The 22,099-nt window shown below is 51.6% G+C and overlaps 1 protein-coding gene across 2 annotated transcripts in view; it reads left to right on the top strand.

Annotated features, from left to right (window-relative positions):
* CFDP1 (craniofacial development protein 1) overlaps positions 1–13,729 on the top strand; it is a 131,924-nt gene extending 118,195 nt beyond the window's left edge. The window contains exons 6-7 of one of the 2 annotated variants that reach the window (XM_065422946.1): positions 1,284–1,442; positions 12,907–13,729. In XM_065422946.1, the coding sequence (XP_065279018.1) occupies positions 1,284–1,442; positions 12,907–12,997 (250 nt within the window). In that variant the 3' untranslated portion in view covers positions 12,998–13,729. The remainder of the gene's footprint in view (positions 1–1,283; positions 1,443–12,906) is intronic. The other variant, XM_065422947.1, reaches the window with a different exon arrangement.
* The last annotated feature ends 8,370 nt before the right edge of the window (positions 13,730–22,099 follow it).

Genomic DNA, 22,099 nt, shown 5'->3' with positions numbered 1-22,099 from the left:
GCTGCCACTCGATGTGCCAAGACTACTTCTACCCCTGCTTTTCCTGCCAGCTCAGGACTCCAGTACCCTGTCTTGCTGAGCCAGACACACCCGTCTCCTCCAACACAGACCCAGGGTCTGAATTACTTGCCCCAAAGCTGCAGGTTTACCCTGAAAGCAGCTAACAGAAGTGTTCCTGCCTTTAACACTCAGATGCCCAACTCCCAATGGGGTCTAAACCCAAATAAATCCGTTTTACCCTGTATAAAGCTTATACAGGGTAAACTCATAAATTGTTCGCCCTCTATAACACTGATAGAGAGATATGCACAGTTGTTTGCTCCCCCAGGTATTAATACATACTCTGAGTTAATTAATAAGTAAAAAGTGATTTTATTAAATACAGAAAGTGGGATTTAAGTGGTTCCAAGTAGTAACAGACAGAACAAAGTAAGCTACCAAGCAAAATAAAATAAAACGGGCAAATCTATGTCTAATCAAACTGAATACAGATAATCTCACCCTCAGAGATGCTTCAGTAAGTTTTTTCCTCAGACTGGACACCTTCCAGGTCTGGGCACAATTCTTTCCCCTGGTACAGCTCTTGTTCCAGCTCAGGTGGTAGCTTGGGGATTCTTCATGATGGCTCCTCTCCCCTTTCATCTGTTCCACCCTTTATATATCTTTTGCATAAGGCAGGAATCCTTTGTCTCTCTCTGGGTTCCCACCCCCTCCTTCTCAATGGAAAGACACCAGGTTAAAGATGGATTCTAGTTCAGGTGACATGATCACATGTGCAAGACTTCATTGCCCACTTGCCAGCACACAAATATACAGGAAGACTTACAAGTAAAACAGAAAGAACAGGAGTACTTGTGGCACCTTAGAGACTAACAAATTTATTAGAGCATAAGCTTTCTTGGGCTACAGCCCACTGCTTCGGCTGCATATAGGTAAAACAGAGCCATTTGCCGTCAATTGTCCTGGTTACTGGGGGTCATCAAGATTCCAAACCACCATTAATGGCCCACACTTTGCATAATTACAATAGGCCCTCAGAGTTATATTTCATATTTCTAGTTTCAGATACAAGAGTGGTACATTTCTACAAATAGGATGATCACACTCAGTAGATTATAAGCTGTGTAATGATACCTTACAAGAGACCTTTTGCATGAAGCATATTCCAGTTACATTATATTCACGCATTAGCATATTTTTATAAAACCATATAGACTGCGACGTCACAGTAATGACGTCTTCTCCCAGTAAATAATGAGTGTCTGCTTCGTCGTCTCTGTCAGGGTGAAGAGGCCAAGTGGCATGAGCAGCCTCCTGGGAAAGATTGGCTCCAAAAAGCAGAAGATGAGCACGCTGGAGAAATCCAAACTGGACTGGGAGAACTTCAAGGAGGAGGAGGGGATCGGGGAAGATCTGGCCATCTACAACCGAGGGAAAGAAGGGTAAGACCGGGCTTTATTTAGTAGCAGTCGGGGTCTGCCAAGCACCCAGGAAACCTGTCACTTCCTGCAGAGAAGTAACCGAACCCCAAAGCACTAGGCGGCTGTTGAGAGCTCACCAGATGATCTCTCTCTAAGGGTCCTAGGAATAGACTGTTGAAGGATGTCTGGCTGTCCTGAGCGCTCCCACAGTCCTCTAAGCCGTCAGCAGGATTTTCAGGCCCACCCTTATGGACTCTGGCTGGCATGGCTCCTGATAGGCTGGCAAATGCAGCTTGACCAGGTTCTTTGAGTAGCCAGTCCAGCAATCTACTGAGGAAAGATGGTGGCTCCCTTTACTGCTTGCTCTAAAATATCCCACTTTCATAGGCACATTTTTTTCCTTCTTAACATCACCTAGGGGCACCATACAGCCTCCTCAGGCTTTCCTCCTCTTCAGTACAGATACATACAAATACAGAACAGCTGTCAGAGCGTATTGCTGTTTATGACAGCGTTGTGTATTGATTGTGTGTGTCTAGCAGTGCTCATTCCAATGCAGTTAATGGAGGCGTCATAATAGTAAGTAGCGGTGCTGTAGATAAAACAGTTCATAACATGCGCCGTGGGGAAGGGAAATAAGATCAGACATAGCTTCCCCACCGCAAGTGCTTCTCTAGTCTATGGGAAAATCTCCCCAGCTTAGTGGACTGCTCGTAAAATGTAACCCTATGCTAAGCTGTTCTTACGCTTTGCCTGCAGGAGACCTCGCAGCCTCAGGGCTCCACAAATCTGATTTTCTGTTTCAAATAGATATTTTATTACCCTTGTCTTTTCTCTTTGCTGCCTGGCCTCTAACGTACCATTCATCCTATTAGATCTGCCCTGTTGGCCTCTCCAGCATAGACAGGTGGGTGCCAATAGAGCAGGGAGGGGGTGGGTGGGTGGCACTCCATCAAGCCAGAATAAGTCAAAGGAGCTGCGTTGATTTACACCAGCTGTGGATCTGGCCCTCCAGGTTAAGATGCTCATTTATCAGGCTTTGGCGATGTTAGACCAGGATGGGGAAGGGGCTTTTGTGCAAGACCTGATGAGTCATCTCAACACAGCGAACTCCGTTAGTGCTCAGAGCTGGACTTCTTCTCTGGGGAAAAGCCCCTCTGAGGAAGGCTTACAGTTCAGATGGCATATGTCAGCATCACCAGGAGTGACAGATGTCTGCAAGCAAGTCTGTGCCAGAGCCCTCTGCTCTCTGATGGGCTCCGCTCCCCAGAATGGGTAGACAACAAGCAGTGCCAGCGTCCCTTAGCTTGGCTTTGCAGGGTCTTGCCTTCAAGAGGATATAGAGGGAAGTTGAATCTCCATGCCCATCAGCCTTTGAGCTCTCTGTAGCTGCCTCTAGTAGTGCCAGTTGCTTAAAATGGTAGTGTCCATGCGGTGGACACTTTTTTACCAGGAGCTGGACTAACAACCCACCTGAGAATTCATTTCACATGGACAACTGAGCAGCCATCAGGGCTTTAGGCTGCTATTGATCTGGGCTGTATTCAAACCAATGGCATAAAATGAAAGGCTCTGCAACCTTCTATCAACCCTTAGACATTCTTCTTACCCAGAAATGCATCCTTGGTGTATGTGGGTGTAGCTCAGCTCCATTGACTGCAGTGACGCTGCACCTGCTTACATCTGGGCTGACCAGGGCCCCTGCAGTTTCAGTATCATTGCATTAAATATACTAGTTTAGCAGCATGGGGACAAAAAATCTTATAGGAAATCATGAAGATCCTTCAGCCTCTTTAATTGCTTGGTTCTAGCCTTGCTTATTAACTGCCCAAGCAGATCTCAGGTCCACTGAGCTATCAGCAGGTGGCTTTGTCATTACACAGAAGAGAAACATGGTGCCATGAAAACACGGGACTCTTCTTTAAAAAAAATCGATACTAGTCAAATGCGTAACATCAGGGGGTCGCCAGACAACCGGCTCACCTTTAATCACATTCACCTCCAAGGCAGAAAGGCAGGGAGTCCAAGCACATAAGTGAGCCAAAGCTACTAGTAAATGATGGAGGGGTAAGGGGGTGAAACTGCAGCTGTTAGCCTGGCACCACGAGATCATGCAAACACCATTTTCATTGGCTGCTTTTGTGACCCGGCCATTTTCTATGAGCCAATTTTTCTTTTACTATCCTCTCCCTCCCCTCAGATATTTGTCAAGTGGCCTTTGTCCACAATTCAATGGGTAGTAATTGACATGTCTCATTATAAAAATCCGAACAAGAACTATTAGGATGAGGAATGGTGCCTGTACCTGGTGCCTGCCTGGCGTTGATGAACCATGCTTCACGTGTCTTTTACAAATCTTTCTGCTGCTATTTGTCACATGGGCAGGCTCTGCAGATCTCGCTGTGAAACTGAAGATGGTTAGGAAAGCAGCCAGTCACCCATGGCAAGCCAAGGCTCAGATTGTTAAGCACCAGGCAAACCCGAGACACTATAGAAATAGTAATCATATGTCTTATGGCCAGGGGGAAGAAATTCTTCCTTTAAAAAAAACAGCGACTTGCCAAAGTCGCTGTTCACATCTCAGGGCAGCGCCTTGGGCCTTCGCTTGCTTTCTCAAGCTGTTAGAAGTTGCTCCATCAGCACTCTTGTTCTGGCTGAGGCTAGGTCTACACTACGGGGGGTGGGGGGGTCGACCTAAGATACGCAACTTCAGCTACGCGAATAGCGTAGCTGAAGTTGCGTATTTTAGGTCGACTTACCTGGCTGTGAGGACGGCGGCGAATCGACCGCTGCTGCTCCCCCGCCGACTCCGCTGCCGCCTCTCGCGGCGGTGGAGTTCCGGAGTCAACGGCAGAGCGATCAGGGATCGATTTTATCACGTCTACACTAGACGCGATAAATCGATCCCTGATAGATCAATCACTACCCACCAATCCGGCGGGTAGTGAAGATGTGCCCTGAGTGATGGAATTGCAGTTTCCTTCCTTTCGTAACACAGTTCGTTCTGCCCTCCGCAGCATGGGCTGCTGTAATCCCAAAGCTAAAGGGGACAAATGGTACCCTCTGGCTACGACTAACTTGCCCTTGTCTCTTTCCTCCCCTCGTCATCAATTTTCAATCCATGGGTTTATTTTTTATCAGCAATGGAATCTGGGTTTGTGTGCAACCCAAATTCTGTCAGATCCTATGGGCCTGTCCTGCTTTTGAAAAGGAGACATTGAGACAGGGAGTGGGGGAGGAGACATCTCTTTTGCTGTAAATCTGTCGCTCTATCATATTTTAGAAACTTGAACATGTGGCACAGCTTCTTAACTGTGCCATGTTATGTAGGGCAACTCCAGCGGGGGATCTGCACTAGATCTCTCCTCCTCTCCGTGTCCCAGTCAAAACTGGGGCTGTCACACTGTGTGATTGCAAATGACTGGCAGGGGACCCAAAGTGCCAATAAAAATCCTCCCAAAGGGAACTATCAGCTCTCCTCATTAGCAGAGACTTCTTTTACAGCAAATGTACCTTCATCTGAGATAGCTCATGGTTACCCCACTTCCATTATTGCAGGTTATTTATAGCAAATAATGAATTGGGCAATGTAGGTTATTTTTTTTTAAAAACAACCCTTCCCTAGCATGAGTAATTCTGTGTCATTGTGAGTTTCCAGCGCTATATCTCATTGTATTCCTGCTCTGAGGTCTTTGCCCAACTTGCACTGTGGCAGGCTGGGAGCTGTTAGTTCCTGTAGTTTCTTGTTTTGCATGCATATGCTCCAAAAAGCAGCTGTGGACAAATGGGTGTGTGGGGTTCCGTGTTCATCTTTCAGAGACTCCAGATCAGACGTGCTCCGTTTACAGGCAACGTGTTGGCTTTTTTTTTTTTTTTTTCCCCCTCGCTGCCAGCCATGCAAACTTAGTCCGGAATCAGAGTCAGGCTGGGCTGACTGTTCCCAAAGGGTTCTCGGGCCCACTGCTGCGCTGAGTGACCCGTGCACAGTCCCATAGCTTTCATTAGGTGTCTACGGGTGCGACTGTTTGGACTATCCTAATCAATCCTGCTGCTGCACAAGAAGGAATAGGCTAATATGTGGGGGAAAGAGTCCAGGAGAGCTGGCTGTTTTTTAAAGAAGCCTTATTGAGGGCACAGGAACAAACCATCCCGGTGTGCAGAAAGAATAGAAAATATGGCAGGCGACCAGCTTGGCTTAACAGTGAAATCTTTGGTGAGCTTAAACACAAAAAGGAAGCATACAAGATGTGGAAACTTGGACAGATGGCTAGGGAGGAGTATAAAAATATTGCTCGAACATGCAGGGGTGTAATCAGGAAGGCCAAAACACATCTGGAGTTGCAGCTAGCAAGGGATGTGAAGGGAAACAAGAAGGTTAGCAACAAGAAAAAGGTCAGGGAAAGTGTGGAACCCTTACTGAATGGGGGAGGCAACCCAGTGACAGATGATGTGGAAAAAGCTGAAGTACTCAATGCTTTTTTTGCCTCCATCTTCACAGACAAGGTCAGCTCCCAGACTGCTGCACTGGGCAACACAGTATGGGAAGGAGTTGAGCAGCCCTCAGTGGTGAAAGAACAGGTTACGGACTATTTAGAAAAGCTGGACGTGCACAACTCCATGGGTCCAGATCTAATGCATGAGTGAGGGTGCTGAGGGAATTGGCTGATGTGATTGCAGAGCCATTGGACATTATCTTCGTAAAGTCATGGCGATCGGGGGAGGTCCCGGACGATTGAAAAAGTCAAATATAGTGTCCATCTTTAAAAAAGGGAAGAAGGAGAACCCGGGGAACTACAGAATGGTCAGCCTCACCTCAGTCCCTAGAAAAATCATGGTGCAGGTCCTCAAGGAAACCATTTTGAAGCACTTGGAGAAGAGGAAGGTGATCAGGAGCAGTCAACATGGATTCACCAAGGGCAAGTCATACCTGACCTACCTGATTCACTTCTATGATGAGATAACTGGCTCTGTGGATATGGGGGAAACAGTGGACGTGATATATCTTGACTTTAGCAAAGTTTTTGATTCGGTCTCCCACAGTATTCTTGCCAGCAAGTTAAAAAAGTATGGATTGGATGAATGGACTATAAGGTGGATAGAAAGCTGGCTAGATTGTCGGGCTCAACAGGTAGTGATCAACGGCTCGATGTCTAGTTGGCAGCTGGTATCAAGCAGAGTACCCCAGGGTCATTTCTGGGGCCGGTTTTGTTCAACATCTTTATTAATGATCTGGATGATGGGATGAATTGCACCCTCAGCAAGTTTGCAGATGACACTAACCTTGGAGGAGTGGTAGATACGCTGCAGGGTAGGGATAGGGTCCAGAGTGACCTGGACAAATTAGAGGATTGGGCCAAAAGAAATCTGATGAGGTTCAACAAGGACAAGTGCAGAGTCCTGCACTTCGGAAGGAAGAATCCGCTACAGGCTGGGGACCGACTGGCTAAGCAGCAGTTCTGCAGAAAAGGACCTAGGGGTTATAGTGGACGAGAAGCTGGATATGAGTCAGCAGTGTGCCCTTGTTGCCGAGAAGGCTAACGGCATATTGGGCTGCATTAGTAGGAGCACTGCCAGCAGATTGAGGGAAGTGATTATTCCCCTCTATTCGGTACTGGTGAGGCCACATCTGGAGTATTGCGTCCAGTTTTGGGCCCCTCACAACAGAAAGGATGTGGACAAATTGGAGAGAGTCCAGCAGAGGGCAACAAAAATGATCAGGGGGCTGGGGCACATGACTTACGAGGAGAGGCTGAGGGAACTGGGGTTATTTAGTCTGCAGAAGCGAAGAGTGAGGGGGGATTTGATAACAGCCTTCAACTACCTGAAGGGGGGTTCCAAAGAGGATGGAGTTCAGCTGTTCTCAGTGGTGACAGATGACAGAACAAGGAACAATGGTCTCAAGTTGCAGTGGGGGAGATCTAGGTTGGATATTAGGAAACACTATTTCACTAGGAGGGTGGTGAAGCACCACCTAGGGAGGTGGTGGAATCTCTATCCTCAGAGGTTTTTAAGGCCCAGCTTGACAAAGCCCTGGCTGGGATGATTTAGTTGGTGGTGGTCCTGCTTTGAGGAGGGGGTTGGACTAGATGACCTTGTGAGGTCTCTTCCAACCCTAATCTATGATTCTATTATTCCAGCTCCGGGAACATCTACACTGCAAACCCCCACCCCACCCCAACTGACTCGGGCTCGTGCTGCTGGGCTAAAAATCACTGTGTAGCCGTTCCTGCTCGGTCTCTGAGACCCACCTCCCCTTGCCAGGTTTCAGAACCCAGGCCCCAGTCTGTGCAGGAACATCTACACTGCTGTTTTTAACCCAGTAGCATGAGCCTGGCATACCGGAGTCAGTTGACCCAGGCTCTGAGACTTGCTGACCCTCTTTAGCTGCCTTGACTCTTGTGAGGCAGGGACAGATCTGCGGAGTGATTTCACCAGTCCCTTCGCAGGATAGAGCCCCCCCCTCTAAGGGCCTCGCCTTTGCGTATGTCTGCATGGCAGCTGGAAGGTGTCATTCCGCCCTGGGTGGACATACACAGGTGCACTGCTCAAGCTAGCGCCTAAAAACAGCAGCGTGGCTGCGGCGGCACAGGCAGGGGCTTCAACTAACATATGAATAGCCAGATTGGCTCAGACCAATGGTCCATCTAGCCCAGTGTCCTGTCTTCCGACAGTGGCCAATGCCAGGTGCTCCAGAGGGAATGAACAGAACAGGTTATCATTAAGTGATCCATCCCCTGTTGCCCATTCCCAGCTTCTGGCAAACAGAGGCTAGGGACACCATCCCTGCCCAGCCTGGTTGATAGCCATTCGTCCATGAACTAATCTAGTTCTTTTTTGAACCCTGTTATAGTCTTGGTCTTCACAGCATCCTGTGGCAAAGAGTTCCACAGGTTGACTGTGCATTGTGTGAAGAAATCCTTCTTTTTGTTGTTTTAAACCTGCTGCCTATTAATTTCATTTGGTGGCCCCTAGTTCTTGTGTTATGTGAAAGAATAAATAACACTTTCTGAGGCCGGGCGGAGAGCACTGTCCCGGCATGCGGCCAGGCCAGTGTCTGTGAAATGTAACAAATAGGCATTCCCACATTTCCATTGGAGCTGTTTTTCATTGGTACCCCGGTATTAAAAACACTATGAAATGCTCCCAGATGTGAAGGCCGGACTTCCAAGGGCTCCTAGTAACATGTGTAAACTGCTGCTGTGACTTGTCCTGTTGCTCAAAGCTTTCTACAAAACCCCAGGCTCATGTGGCCTCAGTGCCTCTGCAGCCATGTTCTCTGGAGCTCTCCTGAGCTTCTCCCTGCAGCCCAGGGCAGAGTGAATAAGCTAGAAGATAATCTCCAGCAAACCTCCCATGCTGCAGGTGAGTGGTTTCATCAGTCCGGAGGAGGGGGAAAGCTCCCACCATCCTTTGTGCTCCACATTTTGTTATGCTTTATTTTATTACAGTGTGGCCCCTGCTGAGATGGGGACCCCCTTGGCCTAGTGGCAGCGTACAGTCGTGGAGCAAACACCTTGTCGAGGTAGGGCACTGGAGCGGGAGACCTCGGTTCAGTGCCTAGTTCCGCCACCGCCTCTCTGTAACCTGGGGCAAGGCTACCTGGGCCTCCCTAGCTGTGAATGGGGCTAGCGCTGCCCTGCCTCCCATCCGTTACTGGCTGGGAGATGCTCAGATACGCCAGGTTGGATCCACAGCTAGGCTTACAACTAAGCAGGCCAGCCAAGAAAGCCAGGGAGAAAGGCAGCAGGGTTCGCCCCGTTCATTTCCCACACACGTTAGAGGAGGGGGAAGGAGATGCAGATGAGAGCGAGGAGCCTGGTGGAGAACGCATATCTGGACAACCCCAGCTGATGCCTCTCGTTGAGCTGCCAAGCCAGGCCAACCAAGTGCTTCATTGTGGACTGGCACTTTCCCCCGGGGGGGGTTGCACATCACAGGAGGTGGTACATGACCAGGAACCAGGATGCTCTGAGTGTGAATCCCCACTCTTCATAGAATCATAGAATATCAGGGTTGGAAGGGACCTCAGGAGGTCATCTAGTCCAACCCCCTGCTCAAAGCAGGACCAATTCCCAACTAAATCATCCCAGCCAGGGCTTTGTCAAGCCGGGCCTTAAAAACCTCCAAGGAAGGAGACTCCACCACCTCCCTAGGTAACGCATTCCAGTGCTTCACCACCCTCCTAGTGAAATAGTGTTTCCTAATATCCAACCTAGACCTCCCCCACTGCAACTTGAGACCATTGCTCCTTGTTCTGTCATCTGCCACCATTGAGAACAGCCGAGTTCCATCCTCTTTGGAACCCCCCTTCAGGTAGTTGAAGGCTGCTATCAAATCCCCCCTCATTCTTCTCTTCTGGAGACTAAACAATCCCAGTTCCCTCAGCCTCTCCTCATAAGTCATGCGCTCCAGACCCCTAATCATTTTTGTTGCCCTCCGCTGGACTCTTTCCAATTTTTCCACATCCTTCTTGTAGTGTGGGGCCCAAAACTGGACACAGTACTCCAGATGAGGCCTCACCAATGTCGAATAAAGGGGAACGATCACGTCCCTCGATCTGCTGGCAATGCCCCTACTTATACAGCCCAAAATGCCGTTAGCCTTCTTGGCAACAAGAGCACACTGTTGACTCATATCCAGCTTCTCGTCCACTGTGACCCCTAGGTCCTTTTCGGCAGAACTGCTACCTAGCCATTCAGTCCCTAGTCTGTAGCTGTGCATGGGATTCTTCCGTCCTAAGTGCAGGACTCTGCACTTGTCCTTGTTGAACCTCATCAGGTTTCTTTTGGCCCAGTCCTCTAATTTGTCTCTTGCAGGACCTTGCTCTGTATCCATTACCCCATGGCAGCAAGGGGTAACCTGAACCCCACCTCACAGGGAGGTTGGGAGGGTAGTTAGTTCATGTCTAAGCCAGAAGATCTCACTGCCACCAGTATTTCCAGGCACGGGGGCCTCATGTTAGGCACCTGGATAGAGCTGATTTTCCAGAGGTGGTTTAGGGGAGGTGAAGCCCACTGAGCTGCCTCTGCAAATGTGGCCCTTGTCCAGGTGTCTCAGTGCAGACGCCAGCGTGCCACGCTGACCCCCAGGCGTGCCCGTGGTGGGGCGTGGACACCAGTGGGGGTGATTGGTCTAGAAGTGCCTCTAGTTTCTGTCCACACCCAGGTAACTCTTGGCCCCCATGAACCTCCCTCACAAGCCATGGCTGGCCCGCTCAGTGACTGGCACTGCTCTTCAGGTCTCAGGTGAGAGGGTGCATGCCAGAGCCACGGGCAGCAGTCAGGGGAGAGTCTGACAAGCTCCTAGAATTGCATTGGGCCTGCCCCCCCTCGGCTCGCTCAGCTCTGTGCCATGTCATCTGGCTAACCCCACGGCTGGTACCGTTCCCGCCCCAGGGCCAGCCTAACTCAGCAGAAGTTCTCGCAGCCGTTGCAGCACCATTCTTCCTGCCTACTGGAGCGTTCGCAGGCACTTGATCCACAAGGGCCTCTGACCTCTCTCTTTAGCTGGGGAGAGCCCAGCGCAGGAGTAGTTAAGCTCTGTCAGGGCAAAATGGCTCACTCTCGGGTGCCCCTGGTTTTTCTTTTGCTCTGAGCCCTCCCAGCTTCGCCCCGCAGAATTGTTTGCTGTGATTGGAGGGTCGTTCTCTCGGAAGTGAAGGGCTAGTGCCATTGGCATAGGGTGGGGACAGTGCCCGGGGGCTCTTTTGCAAGTTTTCCCACACTCCATTGCTGTGCACCCCTGTTCATAGTCTGCAGCACCCAGTGTGGGTGCCTACCCCCACCCAGTGAGCTGTGCCATGCGCCTCACCCCTGACTCTCAGCCTCCACCCCCTGCTAGGCCAGGACCAGGCCTTGGCTAAGCAGACACTGCGAGGAGGATCAAGCTGAGTGGCAGCTTGTGACTGGTGAGAAACAGGAACTTGTGCGAAGCAACCCAACTACTGGGCACTTGTGAACTGAAGCGGGCTCTGCAGGCAGGTCCCCCCAGGGGAGAGGCCAGGACTAGCACGCTGGACCACTACCCCTCGGCAGCATTCACCCAGAGCTGACCCGCGTCTGTCCTCATGAGAAGGCGCAGGGTAGGACCATGTAGGACAGCCCCAGGTGCAGCACAGCACTTCTGTCTTTGGGGCAGGGCTGGAAGGGGCAAAGATGCATCCCTTAATGTGCAGGCTTGGTGGCAGGCCAGATAGCACTGCGTTTGGAGGAAGCTGCTCACCAAACCTTCTGAGTAGGAAGGTCTGATGCTGGCCAGTCACTGCAAGAGGGGAGAGAAATCTTTTATCGCAGCTTGAGTGCTTGTGAAAGGGGGGTGCCAGCCAAGTATCCCTGCAGTCTGAAAGCAGGCACAGCCGGGGCAGCAGCAGAGTGAGCTTCCCACCCCAGCCCTCTGCCGATGTGCCACCTCCTGTCCTGGAGGGACCATACTAGAGGCAAGTGAATGGCTCAGCCGCTGTAGCCCATTCAGTCCCTGCTTTCACTGTCACCCAGGACTTTGGCCGCTTTGCTTGCTGGCCAGCTGCCCTGGGAAGAGGACTGACAGAGCCAGCTCAGCCAGCCAATAGCTTCTAAACCGGGTGGAGGCTTGGGATATTTATCCCCTCACTGCCGTGTGGCTGGCTCAGCTGCAGCCTTCACCACTGCTTTGGAGCTGGACTTTCTGCAGGTGGTTAGCACTCTCTGCCCGCTGTGTGTGCCAAGCATATCTGGGGTGGCAACGAGAGAGGACCCAAGCAAATCCACTCCTCTGTGGCCCTGGAGCTTGGGCATGTCTTGGCATCCCCATACTGAGTGCAGTGACCTTGTGCTGAGCGCTGAACATGTTCCATGGTGGGACAAAAGGCAAACGAGCGTGATGAGTCAATTACAGCTCCCGCTTCGCTCCGGCGATAGGTTAATGAGTAGGGCAGCCCCCAGGCTAGCTGTAGTACGGTTTGTGGCAGAGTGTATTATAATACAGCTGCAGCTCATTAACAAATGGCAAAGTGCTTTGTAGACATTGTCTCTGCCCGGCAGTGTTCTCAGGCACTTCTGTGAGAGCTTCGGGAGATGGGGAAATAATCTGGAGGGCGGGGCGGGGTGGGGCGTGGATAGGGCACTAGGTTGGTGGACTGGGGTCCGTTACCTGCTCAGCCACAGATTGCCTGGGCAACCTTGGGCAAGTCACTTAGTCTGGCTGTGCTTGAGTTCCCCCTCTGTACAATGGGGAGAATAGCCCTGCCCTGCCTCCTAGGGGGGTGAGGAGAGAATGCGAAGTGCTCAGTAATGGAGGCTGGGTAAAGACATAGACAGGAGGGTTTGTCGTGTAGCGTACACTGCTCGCCCCCAGCTGCTCGCTTTGGCCGCTTGGGAACATGTGGGAGTTGCTCTGGGATGCTCCCAGGACGTTTCAGTCAAGGCAGCGTTCCACGCTACAGGCCTAGCATCCCTCCAGGGCAAGTCTGTGCTGACCCTGCTTCTCTTGGCCTCCCTCTCCCCTGCAGGTACATCGACAGGAAAGCATTTCTGGAGCGTGTGGATCACAGGCAGTTTGAAATCGAGCGTGACATCAGACTGAGCAAGACCAAGCCGTGAGACTGGCACGAGGGCATCCCGCTCCTCCCTGCATGTCCAAGAACCAGCCAGTGGCTGGCAGCTGCTGAAAACAAGACACAGAAACAGTTTTTCTCTCCAAGCCTCAACCTGTACGTCCTGCGGGGTTTTTCCTTTTACTGTAAAGGCAGGGAGGGGGTTTGTCAGCAGGTGGGGGCACTTTGGGGGTAGTATTGCCTAGCCGATGGCAGTAGCATATCTCTCTACTGGCATGATCCCAATGGGCAGTGTCCCTCTCCCAGCCCCTTATGCTGCTGGCAGTGAGAGGAATCAGACGGAGCAGGCATGGGCTGCCGGAGGTGCCCGCTTCCTGCCTAAAGATAAGGCCTTGCCCTGCCTGTGGTTGGTCTCGGGGCACCAGTGCCCGGCAGCCTGGGAAAGCGGACGAGGGGATCAAGGTTCACCCCACGCGCTGAGCACAAACTGGACTCCTGCTGACGCCCCAGCAGTTTTGCTGTCAAAGCCTCTTTTTGAGGGTGCTCCGGGCTGTGGAATTCGGATTGTAGCCCTTCGCTCCACTCTTACTGTGGACCCAGCTGGGTCCCAGCCCCTCTGCGCTGGGCTTTCCCCCACACGACTCTGACTCGTCTGAGTGTTTTTGTGATTTTATTTTTTTTATACAAGAAAACCTCCCTCTGTCTGGTTTCCATTCAGTCTCCCCAGGAAGGTGAGAGCAACAGCAGGCGGCAGGTGGGGGAGGGCTCGCATCCAGCCGGTCATACTAATAAAGGAGTCAATCCCTGCACTCTCGTGTGCTTGGTGTGTCTCATCATTTCTGTCCCATGCTGGGCACTCCATACACTTAGGGAGATGCAGTCTCTGCCCCAAGCAGCTTACAGTAGAAGCAGACAAGGCAGACACCATTTCAGAGGTGCGGAGCTGGTGAAAGGTGCAACAAGGAGTCTGGGGCAGAACCGGAAAGTGAACCCAGTTCTGCTGGGTCCCGCTGCAGTGCCTCCACCGTAAGATCAGCAGGATGCTGTCTGCACATATGGGACTCTAATATTGAGGGGAAGGATGGCTCAGCGGTTACAATGCTAACCTAGGGTTCAGGGGACCTGGGTTCAGTTCTCTGCTCTGCTACAGCCTTCCTGTGTGCCCTGGAGTAAGTCACTGCGGGTATGTCTACACTGCACTGTAAACCCAGGTCGTGGGACCCGGGCTTCTGGACTCAGTGTTTCCAAGTCTGAGCATGAGCATCCACACTGCACTGTAAACCTGGGTCTCACAGCTGCGCTAACATGTCTGCACTGCGCAGACCTTCTGACTCAGGTGTGTGGCTTGAGCTGCGTCCACACTGCAAAATGACAGGGCTTGGACCTGAGTCACAGCAGGATGTGGGCTCAGACCCATCCCCCTAGTGCTGGTCCTGCTGCTTGCTGACCCCCGTCAGATGGATTTGTGTGTGGTTGGAAGGTGCGGCTTGTGCTTAAACCCATGACAGAGCCCTGTGTAGACATACCCTTAGTCTCTCTGTGCCTTGGTTTCCCATCCGAAGAACAGCGATGACAGCACCGCTCTACCTCACAGGGAGGTGTGAGGTGCTCGGCTACTGCGTAAGGGGTCCAGCTAAGTACCTCAGCTAGATTTCTAGGCTCTCTTTCCTGTTGCATACAAGTCCTATACAGACTACATTGTCTTATGGCATAATCATTTGATCCGCAGTCATTATGAATGGCTCACATAGCTCACTCCTGGCTTTATGCCCCTCGGTAATGCAGCCGCCCTGGGTTTGTGCCGACAAAGACTCTCTAGCATCCTGCACCATCATGGATGTTGCTTACACCATACAATTGTTCTGTAAATGGGCTGGAGAGTTTGGGGTGCTATTTTCACACCCCTCCCTTGTAACTCAAGCTTCTTGATGCCCTGAGTTTAATTGCTCTGGTGTCGAGAGAGGAAGGACAATGTAATGAATAAAGTTCTACAAATGATCTCTAAATCATAGCTCCTCGGGCTATAAGAACTGGTCCTTCGAGGGGCCAGTGCCCTGGTCTGCCAGCAGTGGAGGCAAAAGCATTTGACTGTTGGAAAGGGGCAGAGAGTCTGAGTTCCTCTCCAATGGTGGAAAGCATTCACTCATTTATAGAGCTGATCACTGTGAGACCAGTGTGTCCCTGCTGCAGAGGGATGCGCTTCAGCCCTGATGTGTTTGGGAGGGAAAATTGGAAAAGCAGCAAATATTTCTGACCGATTATCCTGCTCCACTCCCCTCATTGGAAGTCAAACCAGTAGCTCTTTGAAGGGGAGTACAGCTGGATCAAGAAGCAGAGCTCAGGAGAAGCCATCAAAGGAGTGTAACAAATGCATTGTGTCCCATGGTCCTTGCAGAGGCCGTGCATACAGAGGGAGGGGTTTTCAAAAGCACTCTGTGTTGGCCTAACTCTCCTCCCCCAGGAGTCAGTGGGAGCAAGGCTCTGCCAGTGCTGAGTGCTTTCCCAGACCCCGCCACCGGGAATGCAGGTCTGGGTGGCGTGTGGTGAGCAGGAAGCCATAGGCAGGGCAAGTCATCCCAGATGAGAGCCAGTAACACCTTGATGCCACATCACGCTGCCCTGCCCCCGGATATCCCACCCACCAGCTGCTACCGAAAAACTGCATGGATGGCAATGCTGTGTAGAGTTGTCAGACTTGTTCTTGGGATTATTTTTTGTGTCCTGCTGCCTGTAAAGCCAGAAGCCTTTATGACTATGCGTTCTATGGTACAGAACGCAGAGGGAACCATAAAACCTTCTAAACAGAACCCCCCTCTCTCCCAAATCCCATGACCTCCTATCTGGCCCTCGGTACTGGGCCCGCTGCCAAATCTGGAGGCTCCCTGCTTTTCCAGTTCTGGAGAACTCCTGGTTCTAGTCCCGCGGAGGGGAGAATTCAGAGACTTGAATGCCATGACATTTTGAGGTCCGTCAAAGCTGTCACCGTCCCCAGACTGAATGTCAGTTGTCCTGCGGCCACTGTCCTTTGAGGGGTGGGGAATTCTGGGGGAAAGAGGAGGAGGGAATGTTTGTGGCAGGCTATTTCATTTCCAAAGCAGCAGTTTGAAGCTGCTCAGAGGGGTGGGACATTAGGCTAAGGGCTGATTGACACCTAAAATGTAGGTTGACCCAGCTGCGTCATGTGGGATGTGAAAATTTTACACCCCTGAGAGACGTAGTTAAGCTGACCTGAGCCCCAATGTAGACAGCACTGGGTCGGCGGAAGCATTCCCTCCATCGACCTCACTCCCGCCTCTCGGAGAGGTGGATTGACTAGAGTGAGGGAGGAGCCTCTTCCATTGTTGTAGGGAGTGTATAAGCTGCAGCATGTGTGGGAGCTCCCAGGTGTGCAGGGCCCTGTGCATGTGTGCGCTGGTAGGGTGCCTGTGACATTCCTCTGGTGCTATCTGGACCGGTGATCTGCTAGGTCATTCCAATCCTCTACTCTGGGAGCCAGCCTTACCCTGCTCTGCTGTGAGAACCCCCACTCCCAGGCTGTTCACGCACAGTCTCTGGCATGTAAGCTGCTCCCAGTTACGTGAGAGAGCACTTGGCCAGCTGCTGCTTGGATTGTGCAACCAAATGATACTAGCCAATATCTCCAGTCCCAGACACAACCCAGGAACCTCCGTCTTGTAGTGTCCAGTTATGCCCCCTGGACGCTGCAAGCTTATATGAGTTAATCGATTTAACAAAGAAATTGATATGTACCAGGCTTGTTATCCCAAGGGGAGTCTCTGACATGCTTCAAACCAAACGCACTGCTTCAGGTAGAACAAACAAACAGATTTATTAACTACAATGATAGGTTTTCAGTGATTATAAGTCAAAACACAAGAAGTCAGATTTGGTCAAATGAAATAAAAGCAAAACACATTCTAAGCTGATCTTTACACTTTCTTTGCCCTTACAAACGTAGATGCTTCTCACCACAGGCTGGCTGGCTGCCCTTCAACCAGGCTTTCCCCTTTGATTAGCGCTTGTCACTTGGTGGTGGTGTCTGTAGATGGAGGTAGAAGAGCCTGGCAAATGTCTTTTCCTTTTATCATGTTTTTTTTTCCCCTCTTGGCTTTGCCCCTCCCCCCTTCAGGGTCAGGTGAGCATTATCTCATTGCAGTCCCAAACTGACCAAGGGAAGGGGGGTGACTCACTGGAGAGTCCAACAGATCCTTTGTTGCTGCCTAGGCCAGCGTCCTTTGTTCCTGTGAGGCTGGGCTGGGTTTGTCCCATGCATGCCCTGATGAGGTGTGAACTGTCCCTCTGTTCCTGGAGAGTTTTGCCTGGGCCTGTTTTAAGCCATGTGGACACATTTTCAGCCTCATAACTATATACATGAAATTACAACCTATAACATTACTATAACAATGCTCAGTGCATCATGAGCCTTCCGAAGACACCGGACATGACAAACTTTGCATTGGATACCACACACTCATATTATAAGGATGAACATGGGGGTGCAGGGTGTTCCCCTGAGGTACAGAGCGTCACAGTGCTGCCTCAGGGAGTACAAGGAGGAAAAGCATCTCATTCAGGCCAGATAGTGGCTCAGAGCTGCAGGGAAATGGCTACCCAGCACTTCCTAGGCTCTCACTTGGGCTCTCTGGCTTTGGAACAGCAGGGCAGCAGAGGTAATCACAGAAACGTAGGGCTAGAAGGGACCTCAAGAGGTCATCAAGTCCAGCCCCTGTGCTGAAGCAGGGCCAAGTACGACCTACACCAGCCCTGACAAGTATTTTCCCATCTGTTCTTAAAAACCTCTAGCGATAGGGATTCCACAACCTCCCTGGGAAGCCTGGTCCAGAGCTTAACTGCCCTGAGAGTTAGGAAGGGTTTTCCTAATACCTAACCTGAATCTCCCTTGCTGCAGATTAAGCCCATTACATCTTGTCCTACCTTCAGTGGACAATGAGCGCAATTGATCCCCGTCCTCTTTAGAAAGGTCCTTATTTGAAGACTGTCATCACCTACCCCCTCAGTCCTCTTTTCTCCAGACTAGACATGCCCAGGTTTTTAACCTTTCCTCACAGGTCAGGGTCTCTAAATCTTTGATCATTTTTGTTCTCTTCTGGACTCTTTCCAATTCGTCCACATCTTCCCTAACTCCTGACTCCCAGAACTGGACACAGTGCTCTTTCTGAGGCCTCCCAGTGCTGAGTGGGACATGCCCCTCCTGTGCCTTACATACAACACACCTGTTAATACACCCGGGAAGGATATGAGCCTTTTTCACAGCTGCCTCACATCTCATATTTCATTTGTGAGCCACTAGAACCCGCAGAGGCTTTGCAGCAGTTCTGCCGCTGCCCCAGTTATTCCCTGTGGTGTAGTTGTGCATTCGATTTTTCCCTCTAAGTGCAGTACTTTGCACTTGCCTCTATTGAATTTCATCTTGGTGATTTCAGACCAATTCTTCAATTTGTCAAAGCCATTTTGAATTCTAATCCCGTCCTCCAGAGTGCTTGCGACCCCTCCCAGTGTGGTATCATCTGCGAATTTGATAAGCACTCGCTCAACTCCGTTATCTAAGTTATTAATGAACATGTTGACTAATACCAGACCTGGGACAGACCGCTGTAGGACCCCACCAGATCCTCTCTCCCTGTTTGACAGCGAACCATTGATAACTACTCTGAGTAGTCTTTCAATCAGTTGTGTATAGTACAGTTATAGTCATTTCCCCTGGACCATGTTTCCTTGTGAGAATGTCATGTGGGACCTTGTCAAAAGCCGTATTAACATCAAGATACATCACGTCTCCTGCTTCCCCCCATGCACTCAGCCAGTAACCCCGTCAAAGAAATGGAGACGCCTGCTCGTTGCTGAAAAGAGACCCAAGCTAGCCAGGACAATAATCCTGCTCCACTTCTAGGGTGTGGAGGAAGCTTCAAAATGTGACCCCAGTGCACCCTTAAGGCTCAAAAGGCAGAAGGCAAATAAGGACACCAAATCTATTGGCAAAACTGTAATTCCCCCCTCCTGTACTGTGGCTGCAATGAAGGGCCACTCGGTGCACTGCGGTGGTGTCTGGCTCACGCCCTGCTACCAGCGCTCAGTGAGAGCAACCGCAGCATTTCCCGCTGAGGAACAGAAAGGAAACCAGACGATGCGGGCTGGCTCTGCAGCCAGCCTGTAACAGGGGGCAAGACGCACACGGCAACTAAACCGAGTCAGGCAGCTCATCTGCAAATGGGCCAAAGCCAGACGCGCAGCCGGGCTGTAAAACTGAGCTCTGGGTAGGGGCAGCCGTGTGTAGCCAGGTCAGACAGTGCAACCGTGTGTACCCATTATCCCCCACACACACACACAGGGTGTGTGAGAGCCCGCGTGCACATACACGCACTCTGTCTCTCTGTCCAGCAAGCTGTTAAAGGGACAGGACACCCTCGCCAATAGAAATAAGCTGAGGTGCCAAGATCGTTCACCTGTTTTACACTTGAGTGTAACGGAATCCCACCGAGCTTGGGGAGATCTCTGCCCCCTTTTCTAGCAGCCCCAGGGACAGGGGGAGCTAGTGCTATGTAGGGAAAGGGCTGTGTGCCCGCTGTGTGCTTTTACCTCCCGGTGGGGCATGTTGGTCAGGGGCGCGAGTGGGAGGCTCGGTGCTGCGGGAAGTGCTGGTGGGGAGTCGGGAGTGAGCTGTGCCAAGCGGGGCTGTGATATGTGGGGGAGGGGGCACCTTTCAGAAGCAATTCATAACCGGGCGCTTTGTCACCCCTGTGCGGCCACGACAGCCGTCTTAGATCTGGCTAACTTCCCACTCGGGCCACCGACCTTAGTCTTCACAGTGCACCGGACACCAGAGGCAGCTGCACTTCAAAGGCGGGGGACAGGATTCCACTGCAGGGGTGAAAGATCGCTTAGCAACAGCAGGTGATTTCAGGAGTGAGAGCGCTGAGCCGCAGGTCACCATGGGGGTAACTGAGCAAGTGCTGGGAATGCATCTGTGGGGAGAAGCTGCTAAAAGGCCATCTGATAACCTGAACTATCACTACTATTTGCCTTCCAGTCGCATCTAGAGGCCATAACTAAGATCAGGGCCCCACTGTCCTAGGTACTGTACAGACGCCTAATCCCTGCTATGACAGGCCTACAGTCTAAACAGACAAGATAGGCAAATGGTAGGATGGTCAACTGAGGCACAGAGAGGGAAAGTGCCTTGCCTGAGGTCACACAGCAGAGCCGGGAATAGCACCTACGTTTCCAGAGTCCCGTACCAATTCTCTATCCACTACCCCACGCTCTCTCTTCTTTTAAAGCTTGTTTTATTTAACTGTTCAAATATTCAGAAAACAGCCCAGTGGAGCGGTACAGGTGTCCCGAGAGCGTGTCAGGGCCAGACCCTTTAACCACCCCATTGCTGGTGTACCAAAGAATTTTCTCTGCCATTCCAACCGCCTGTGATACAGGGCAGACGTCTGGGGAAGGCAGCGCATGTGGAGGGTAACGGAAGAGTCCCAGAGCTGCAGGAGAACCCCTGAAATGACCCCGCCCACTCCAGTGTGGTCAGACCCTAAATCAAACTACTGCCCCAGTGCATTGTGGTAATGAAGCCAGCAAAGGGCCTGATTCCACAACCCAGGGTAGCACTCCCTGAGCGAGTAGCCCCAGTGGAGTTTGTGGTGCAACCTCCCTGGGAAAGGCCAACTGAGCATGAGAACAGGCCATAGACCTGGGCCCGTTGTGAGGCCGTGTGCCGGACGAGTGGCACAGTGGGCTAGGAGGAAGGGCCCTGAGTCCTCTTCCTTTGGCAAGTCACTTCCCTCACTGGGCCTCTCTCTCTCCTTGTGCCTGTCTCGCACTCGGTGTATATACACAGTGCCTAACACAATGGAACCTCAACCACGCTTGTGATACCATTGGTGAATAAGAGCTACTGTATTCGCCAGGCATAGACTGAATGGGTTCTGTATTTCACACGGCGAGTAAGTAATAGAATTGCTGTCACACACGTGTTTCCTGTATTGCACCTCCTCTCTTTTCGGTGTTTCACACCCATGCTCCGTTCACTGGCCCGGCTTCGTTCAGCCTGGCTTCCCACCATACGTCTGCCTGCCCTGGCAAAGGTCCTGCTTTCTCTCCGGACTGGGACCACTTCCCTGAGAAGCCTGGAATTGCACAGCATTCTGCTGGAGCTCCTTCGAAGGAAGCCTTGGGCAGATGGCTAATGTGACTCCTTCAGCCGCGTGACTGGCTTGTGAGGGGAAGGAGGGGCCGCAGGCAGGGAGCTGCAATTTATGGTGACATTTCTACTTTCACTGTCAGCTGCCAGCCTAGAGGAGAAGTGTTATCTTTCTGTCTGCATACCGAGAGGGTATAGAAGTGCAGCATTTACACCAGCTCCCCACTTGCATGGTAGCGTCTGAACATCTCACAGTCTGTAATGCCATGTGAGGCAGGGCAGCGCTATTCTCCCCATTGTACAGGTAGGGAAACTGAGGCAAGGAGCAACCAAGGCCTTGATCCTCAAAAGTATTTAGGCACCTAAATCCCCCTGAAATCATTGTGCGTTAGTGCCTAAATACCTCTGAGGATCTGTGCCGAAGGTCGCACCGGAATTGGGTTTCCTGGACATTGCCTCTCTTTTGGTCTACTGATCTCCACCCAGGAGGATTTTTCAATGGGAAATGTCCAGGATTTTTCCTTACTTGTTGTAGCTCAGAAAGAGCCATCTCCATGCCCCAGTTGGTCCCTCCCCTGCATCTGCGGCTGCCGGATCCCGCCCGCCCCACCAGGTTAGCGGAGCTGCCAAGTGCCTCTCGGCTGGGCCACCTGCCCCGCCGCGGAGCCCCAGAGCCCGGCCAGAAAGGGTGACAGGACCAGGCCCTGGCTCCCCACCCTGGGGAGGAGGCAAGCCCCACAGGGAGACACTGACTGACGGGCTGGCGCTGTGTCCTGGGCCTGCACCAGCCACTCTGCCACCGTGACAGGGAGTACGAGACTGCCCCCTACCTAGGGTGTGAGGCCACAGTACCAACTGCAGCATCCCCCCAATACCTCCTCCAGCACCCCAAATACACTTCCCAGTGCGCACACACCCTGCAGCACCCCCAAATACCCCTCCCAGTGCGCACAAACCCTGCAGCACCCCCAAATTCCTCCAGCATCC

Source organism: Emys orbicularis (assembly GCF_028017835.1).
Source record: "Emys orbicularis isolate rEmyOrb1 chromosome 14 unlocalized genomic scaffold, rEmyOrb1.hap1 SUPER_14_unloc_1, whole genome shotgun sequence".
Classification (NCBI taxonomy): domain Eukaryota; kingdom Metazoa; phylum Chordata; order Testudines; family Emydidae; genus Emys; species Emys orbicularis.
This window is presented reverse-complemented; position numbering and strand designations above follow the sequence as displayed.